General features: G+C 32.1%; 1 protein-coding gene across 2 annotated transcripts in view; it reads right to left on the reverse strand.

The window, feature by feature from the left end:
• Window positions 1–7939, reverse strand: part of LOC143072767 (DNA mismatch repair protein Msh3-like) — a 33521-nt gene extending 25582 nt beyond the window's left edge. For both annotated transcript variants that reach the window (XM_076247860.1, XM_076247859.1), the window contains exons 1-8: window positions 7655–7939; window positions 5876–6409; window positions 5297–5413; window positions 3260–3377; window positions 2360–2481; window positions 1769–1935; window positions 848–954; window positions 65–179 (exon numbers count right to left, since the gene is read on the reverse strand). In XM_076247860.1, the coding sequence (XP_076103975.1) occupies window positions 65–179; window positions 848–954; window positions 1769–1935; window positions 2360–2481; window positions 3260–3377; window positions 5297–5413; window positions 5876–6409; window positions 7655–7846 (1472 nt within the window). In that variant the 5' untranslated portion in view covers window positions 7847–7939. The remainder of the gene's footprint in view (window positions 1–64; window positions 180–847; window positions 955–1768; window positions 1936–2359; window positions 2482–3259; window positions 3378–5296; window positions 5414–5875; window positions 6410–7654) is intronic.
• Window positions 7940–8490: the final 551 nt, after the last annotated feature.

Consider the following 8490-nt stretch of genomic DNA (forward strand, 5'->3'; position numbering starts at 1 on the left):
TATTTTTTTGTTTGTCCTTAGTTTGTCCTTATTGACAAAAAAATAATATATATAAGAAATATACCCTGTAAGTTTCAAAATCTGGCTTAGTCCAAAATCATTGAGGTACACCAAAACACCAGACAAACAGCTTATAATTGGCTTGGGTAAATTTATGATCTCCTGAATTTTACCAGCACCTACAAAGAAGATGGAGTAAACTTGCATATAACTTTACATTGAATCAATTATATACATCTATCTTTTTAAAGCTTTTGGCTGTAAATAATTTACATATTCATTTTTGAGTACAGAAGGTATATTTTATGGTAGTTTTTTTCTCAACACAATTCACATAAAGCTAATGTTATTCCAAGATACTGTGAAACCAATTTATTGTCATAGATACTTTATTTGCATTTAGCATTTCAACCGATTTAAGTGCACTCTATTTATTCATGAGTTTCTCATTATCTTGATGTATTCATATATACTGTGGATTCATTTATTTTCGTGAGTATCAATTTTCGTGGATTGCTGAAAACTTGCATATTCGTGGATATTTGATTTCGTGGTTTAGCCAACCCTCGTATACAAAGCCTATTGAAAATATGACAATCGTTGAACATTTGAATTCGTGGTTCACCTGTACCCACGAAACCCATGCAAATTGGTATACAACGAATAAAAATTAATCCACAGTAAGTAAATCCAAGTTTTACATATTCATGCAATTTAAATTTTCAATATTTTACTACTCATGAAACTCCCAAAGATAAATCCCACTCCAAATAATTGGTTTATAGTACATAATTACCGTTTTTAAAAATAAATATTTGATATCATGCATATATTACATGTTACATACATTTAGCATCAGACTTGTAGAAATCTGAAACTGTCTGAAATGCCTGTTCATATTCAAAATGCTCCTCTGGTTGTCTTTCTAATCTTATTCTGTCATCTTCTGATGTACTGCAAATAAAGATTGAGAAAGTTTACAGTATACTGATACTAATATTAGGCAATACATTCTATACTTATATAAATAGTAAAGGGTCCTTCATTTTATAACCTGCATCAACCATGGAAGTACACATCTCCCTTTCAGCAAGAACAGCCAGATTTACTTTACAATAGGGTTGGTTTTTTATGAAAAAAGTAAAAATTCTATAGTTTTATTGTCAATAATTAAGGAATTCATATATTTTTACTATTGTGTGTGTATTGTACAAAATCTAACCTCCACATTGAAAAGTTTCACAAGTTTATAATAAAATCTGTTGCTTTGTCAGTGAAAACCAAACAAATTCATGCAAACAAATAATCAGGTATCAGGTAGTATCTAATAATATAAAATCACAATTTAAAAAAAAGTGTGGAAAACTAATTTGCCAGACTGAGGGATGGACAGACAGGCAGACAGATGAAGTGCAAACCTTATCATCGACTACGTCGGTAGGGGACTAATTAGGAAAATATCAATAGGCTTACAGTATATTAAAAGTCAATCACAATTTTGCATATATAACTCAATGAAAACCTAAGTACATCCCATGAATGCAGAGGGGCCTGGGTGGCAGAGTGGTAAAACTACTGTATCTTTAGCCTGAAAACACTAGAGTGTCACTAGCCTGTCAACACTGAGATTGTGAGATTAAATCCAGCAAGCGACAGGTGAGCGCTACATCAATCTTACAGAAGGTCAGTGGTTCTCTCCAGGCATTCCAGATTTTTGCACCAATAAAAGGTTACCAACTGGACTGTTGACATTCTCTTGTAATATTACCTAATATCTATAATCCCTTTGATAATTTTCTCCGTTTTTGGAGACAGGTTACAAGGTATCAGTATTTCTGCTGGCTGTATGTGAGTAATTCTGGTTTCCAGTTCACTTCTTGTGTCATCATCATTGAAACAATCATATATGATGTCACCAGTTGAAGGTTGAACAGCCTAAGAAAATAATAAACATGCTATCACTTTATTTTCTCTATTTTATAACTGACACAAATTAACTTGAAAATATATTCTACAAAGTAGAGAAATTACTATAAAACTGTTAGGATTATTTTGTCATTAAGGAAATGAAAAACAAATTCTAGAACAGAAATATTTTAATTTGAATTTTATATAACAATGCTAAATATGCACATGTCATGTCTGAAATTGCAAATGAATTCAGCAAATTGAAACAAATGTTTACTGTATCAATATAATAAATTGTGTTTGAATGCTTAAAAGTTTTCAATATTTCAAAATAAAAAAATGAACATTTATCTATAAAAAGGAAAGACATCCTACTAAAAAGATTAATTCCCGATTAAAATGAAATAGATTTCAAGTAGAAAATTTAAATTTATCTGAACCAATGAAATACCAGAATTCCAATACATGTCTGTTTAGTTTTATCTGGTGGCGTCTCATACACACACAACAGAAATGACATCTGCTCCTCAACAGCAACCTCTCCAGTTGTCTCCCCTGAGATGGGATTTACATCTGAAAAACATGTGAGATACATTAGCATATTTGCAAAAACTTAGGATTTTATAAAACATCTGTCAACAATATTTTCATTATCTATGTGCATTACAAATGCATTCTAAAAATATTTCAAGTTATTGAAATAAACATCATAGAGTATGCATTGCATCTTTTTTTCATCTGAAGTTTTAAAAAAAACTTGAAGTATATCCTTATACATGTATATCACAGTTGTTTAGACATGTCAGTTTATCTTTCGTTCTTATATTTACTTAACATTTCCCTTCATCTTCTTTTTCTTCTTTCAGTTTCCGCACTCAATCATAATATTGATGACTATGTGCCGTGCATGCGTGGGTAAAATTTACAATTTTATATTTACAACAAAAATTTAATAAAGAAATAATAACTTGTTTTTGATTTTCACTGATAAGATAAAACTATTTACAAGGTGTTGCAATTACATGGTGTAGTATTGGTTGAGAACAGATATAGGAATCTGTTCTCTGAATGCTTCAACTATGGTGCATTGGACAGCAGTAACTGGTAAAAGGTTCCATTGGATGATTGTCCTAGGATAGAATGAAAATTTATAAGATGCTTAAGCATTGACAGTGACCAAATAAAAATAACTTTTTTTTGCATTATAACATCAGAGAAGCTTTCTGTTTTTGCTATGCTAACTTAATTGAAATGTTGATAACAGCAAAGAAGTTTGACATCACAGTAGAAACTCAAGTTCCATTTACATTTGTAAAGCACACATAAAGAATAAAAAGATGATTATATGTACCTTCCCCAATCAATGTAGACTTGGTATACAATGACTGCAGTTGTCTGGTAAAAGGAGCACTTCTGTTGTCACCTGCTGCTTTCAAAGCTGCTGTCTCCATCTGTTTAACAACACCAACCTGCAATATTTATTTTTTCTGTATTAAACCATATATTAAATGTTAATATTTATCCACTTCAAAAGTGTTATTGTCTACACTATTTTTTAAATAATTTTGTCAAGGCAAAAAATAAAATATTGTTTGTTTCCCCTCCCACCACCGACCCGGTAGAATCGCCCCGACTCGAAAAATTTTATTGGCCATTCTTGTCCACATTTTTTTTTGCCATGTTGGTTTTTGGTAATATCTTTCCAATGCTGTAGTAAACGTGCGTTGGTATTTTGTCATACCTTTCCGATGCTGTAATCAACAAGCGTTTTAAATAAAGGCATTTTTGCATTGAAGCGTCTATATGATTCGGATATCAAGGAAAACAAACTGCCTTGCTACACAATTTGTGTTGTGGGCAAGGGTGATATTTGAAAATAAATATTCTGAAGCATCTTTCAACCCACTGAGTGCACCTTGATTGGCTATGTCTTTTACCTCTGTTCCTGTTTAAAGGATAAAATCCTTGAGTAAAAATGGTCTGAATCGTGCTTTGAAATCAATCTACTTTGTCTTCGACTTCGAACAGGTTGGGCACAAGTCAGAAAATGTTGGATACGTGAATTCCCTGCTTTCACCTCATGTGTAAACAAGACCAGTTTAAAAGTGTTTTTATTTTTCAATTTATGGCATGAAATTTACAAAAGGGCAAGTTTTACGTTATAACTGCATCAGTTGAATTTGTAAATACTTAAAGTATTCTAGGAACAACAAAACATATAAGTGAAGCCTTGTTTTTTCTAGAACTCGAAAAAACATACAAATCTTTTGTTTAGGAATTAATTGACCAAGCTGCATGATCCAGGTGCAACTGAACATAACTGAATTATGTTCACTTCTATTGAAAATTTTTATTCATTAAATTTTAATTCCCAAGTCATTAACATATCTTTTTGTCATCTCATAATTGATGATCAAGGTATGAATTGGTGAACACAGGAATTGTTTTGTTGTGAGTTATGCCTTAAATTAGACTTGAAATAAGCTTGATTTTTAACTAATTAAACACTTGCTTTCATTACACATTGCTATCACATGAAGGATGTGTGCTTTCGTAGATTTCTATACCATAAAATGAATAGGAAAAAGGAGGTCCCTGTATACTGTTATCAGAAAACTGGGGTGGACACTGAATACAGGGAATACCCCACTTTTCTTGACTTATCTTACCTGTTGAATTTTGTAAAAATTCAATATAGAAAAGTTATATCAAGAAAAAAAATAAAATAATTTGCCTACATACCTACCCATACCCTGATAACCTCAGTCGGGGAGGGGAAACAAAGATATTTTTAATGTTGGCCCAATATATGTACAAAATTATGTTATTTCATCAGGTAATGCAAAGCTATAAAAGTCTGCAATGCTTTTGAATAACTGTAGATTCAGTAATTGATGCACACATGCATTTAGTATTACTAATCTGTATTACTAATCTGAGACCTGTCAAAACAGTAAAATCTATTTAATGCAAGAGCAAACATTTCATGAAGTTAAATTTAAATCACTATTTATTTTATAAATTCAAAGTAATTTTGCAAACCTGATATGAGCAATATGATACTTGAGAACTATGCATTCAGCCTGTAATTCAGTGGTTGTTGTATGTTTATGTGTTACATATTTGTTTTTCGTTCATTTTTTTTTTTTTTTTTTTTTACATAAATAAGGCCGTTAGTTTTCTCATTTGAATTGTTTTACATTGTCTTATCGTGGCCTTTTATAGCTCACTATGCGGTATGGGCTTTGCTCATTGTTGAAGGCTGTACGGTGGCCTATAGTTGTTAATGTCCGTGTCATTTTGGTCTTTTGTGGATAGTTGTCTCATTGGCAATCATACCACATCTTCTTTTTTATATGCACAACCATCTAGATCACTTTTGTCTTACCTTGTATCCTGCAGATACCAGTCTTCGTACATGGACAAACAATCTGTGTGTTGGAATGGATGCTGTCATAAAGTTATGATCAAGATGACAAAAGATCTTCAATACTTTTGCTGCTACCTGCATAAAGAGATGTTGGAATATTGCAAACCTCCATTCTTTTTCACCTTACACTTATCATTATAAATGTTATTCATTAAATGGACACAATAATGTTTTTAAAGAAGAACTCTTTTCTTTTCACATCTATATTTTTCCTTTACCATCATAAAATATTATTATCAAAGAAAAACCCTAAGAATGATTCCAACCCAGTCAGGTTTTAGATAATAATCTATGTCATGCATACCTAAGTATGACTGCAAATACCTTTTTAAAATTAAATATAGAATATCAAAAAAATCCCCATAAAGCTATAAAATGGCAAACCGTGAAAGATTGCTTTCACATAACTACATGAACTAAACAAGCTTAATAAATTTGTACATTGTAATGTTAATTATCTGTATATCATGATCTATAATCTTGTTGGTGATACATTGTTTTTGCTAATCTTCTATAAACAAGGATGAATTTTCAAACCTCTGCATCTTCTCCAAAGAATCTGTACTTGTAACCACATTCAACCAGCAGCAAAGCATCAGGATACTTATTTTTTATATCAACATATTGTTGCTCCAGTGGTGTATATTTAGTTTTTGTCTGTTTGTTGATTGGTGATTTTCCTTTAGAGCTTGGTGATTGAGCATGTTTAGGTAAATGGCTGAACACTGATAAGCCATCGTCTTTGACTATCACATCATCATCACTGTCAGAATCACTACGTTTACTCTTGTTATTAGCTGCATTGTCAGCTGTAACCAAATTTCTTTTCTTAAAATGTTCAATGCTAATTTCTGTTTTCTCTCTGTCTAAATCTGGTTCAAATTGTTTTAATTTCAATATTGTAGATTCATTTAGGGTAACTTTTGATGAGCATTGTGGTTGTTGTCCATCATCTGGAGATATCTTTCCATTGATGCTATCAGGTGATACACCTAAACATTTCTTTTTTGATGAATCATGTTCAAAAACATTTTCTTCTCTTGGTCTTTTCTTTTGACTAAATGGGGGAATCTAAAATGAAATTTCTGAACATTAATTGTTAAAACTAATTACAGTGCCTCAGTGATACATTGTAGTGTAACCAAGTCGGTTAAGAGCTCTACAGACATCATGTTTACTGTGTTCATAAGAACATATCATGCACATCTCTTAAATCTGGATATCATTGTCAGATTGCCTTTTTTTTGTGTTTTAACACCATGTTCAGCACCATTGCCATTTGGTTATTTTAAAACCCAGTTTTATTGGTGGAGGAATTATGTTATCATGGTTATATTGCCCTGAAAGAACCACCAACATTTGACAGGAAAACTTGCAATCATAGTAAATTAAGATTGGAGTCAAATTCACCTAGCACGTGCCAGGTTACAGCTCACGAACTCAGTGTTGAAGGACTAGTTGTACAGTAGTTAAACTGCTCATTGATTACATTGAAAGAGGAATGCCACTTAGTTATATCTAAGGATGAATAATGAGAAAGATTTCCAAACAGGTTTTTCAAAACTTAACAATAACTGTCCCTTAATAGTTGACTAAAAGAATATGAAAATGTGTGCCACAAATAGCTATGTTATGCTTGATTTAATTAAAGGTAGCATTATCATGATTATTTCATCCTTCTTTCTGCAATCATCATATTCATGACTTTTCAATGAATAAGAATACAAAAGGTTTTTACTGGTTTTGAAGCAATTTTTTTAAAACCAAAAGCAATAATGTGTCTATGGGAAAAAAAATTTAAATTTGTGTTGACTCAGCTAAGAAGACATCACTATAAACATGCTTATAAACTATTTACAATAACGGATTTAGATACATGTCGGTATTGATGAATTTAAATGATTATTTTTCTTACACATCTTATTTGTATAAAAAAAAAAAAACGCTCATAACACATATAAGCATTGTTTGTTTACATTTCCATGTTGTGATGATTTAAGGTTTCACAAGCTTGACGTACATGTATTTACCTGTAAAAGGCTTATACTTTACATCATCGTTCTATGATGTCGTATAGCTTATTCAAAAAGCATATGAAGTTGGAGAACGATTGGAAGTCTAAACAATATATTCATATTTTACCACAGGTGTGTACTCAAAGCGTTTGAAGAACATCATCATCATGTTTATGATGTTAGAATATTCAACTTTATCAAGTTTAAAATTTGCAATAGCTGTAATATTTATAAATGTCCCTAGAATTAGAACTTGTCAGTCATAACCTATTTGGGAGTTTAACAAAATTTAATGTATAACCTTTCTTGGAGGCGTAGATTTTATCGGCGAATCATCTATATTTATCACTTGGACCTCAGTGCTTTTCGATTTCGATGTTTTAGCCTTGTTGTCGGTTGTGTTTGACGGAAAGAATTTGGAAAGTGTTGCCTGTCTGCTTTCGTCTACTTTTGATTTTAGTTTTGTCAAATTTATACTTTTCCGTTTGGACATGACAGTGTGTTAGAAATACTCAGAAGTTCATATATTTATTTTTTTGCCGCACTTGCAAATTTTCCCGGAAGTTTGATATTGTGTGTAATAATACACAAACTCCGGGACGATTTTGTAAATATTTCCGGAAATTATAAACAAGAGGCTCATTGTGACTGCTTCGCTTATTCAGGTGAGAAAAAAAAATCAGAGGCGGATTTAGAGGGGGGGCCCAGGGGGCCCGGGCCCCCCCTTTTTGGGAAAAAATTTGGTTGCTTATATAGAGAATCACTGAAGCGTGACTGGAGCGGGCCCCCCTCTTAGGTCAGTCAGTGGGCCCCCACTTATGAAAATTTCTGGATCCGCCACTGAAAATCGAGCGTTTACTGTTGATATTTTGTATATAATCACATACAAGTTAGTATAATAGTCTAGTTGATGTGCTGGACCTTATTGCAGCTAACACTTTTCACATTGTTGAACTTCTGGGTTTTTTTTCATGATACTAGCCACTAACTGGTGTCATCCTATTTTTAGGGTGGATACATCTTGTTGTGCTAATCATTTTTCAAATTGACACTTTTAACCTATCACAAATATTTCATGGTAAGAGTCAAAAACTGCAAACAATTGATATTTTAGAGTTGCTAACTCCAAGACAGATT

The sequence above is a fragment of the Mytilus galloprovincialis genome, chromosome 4, assembly GCF_965363235.1.
Source record: "Mytilus galloprovincialis chromosome 4, xbMytGall1.hap1.1, whole genome shotgun sequence".
NCBI classification, from domain to species: domain Eukaryota; kingdom Metazoa; phylum Mollusca; class Bivalvia; order Mytilida; family Mytilidae; genus Mytilus; species Mytilus galloprovincialis.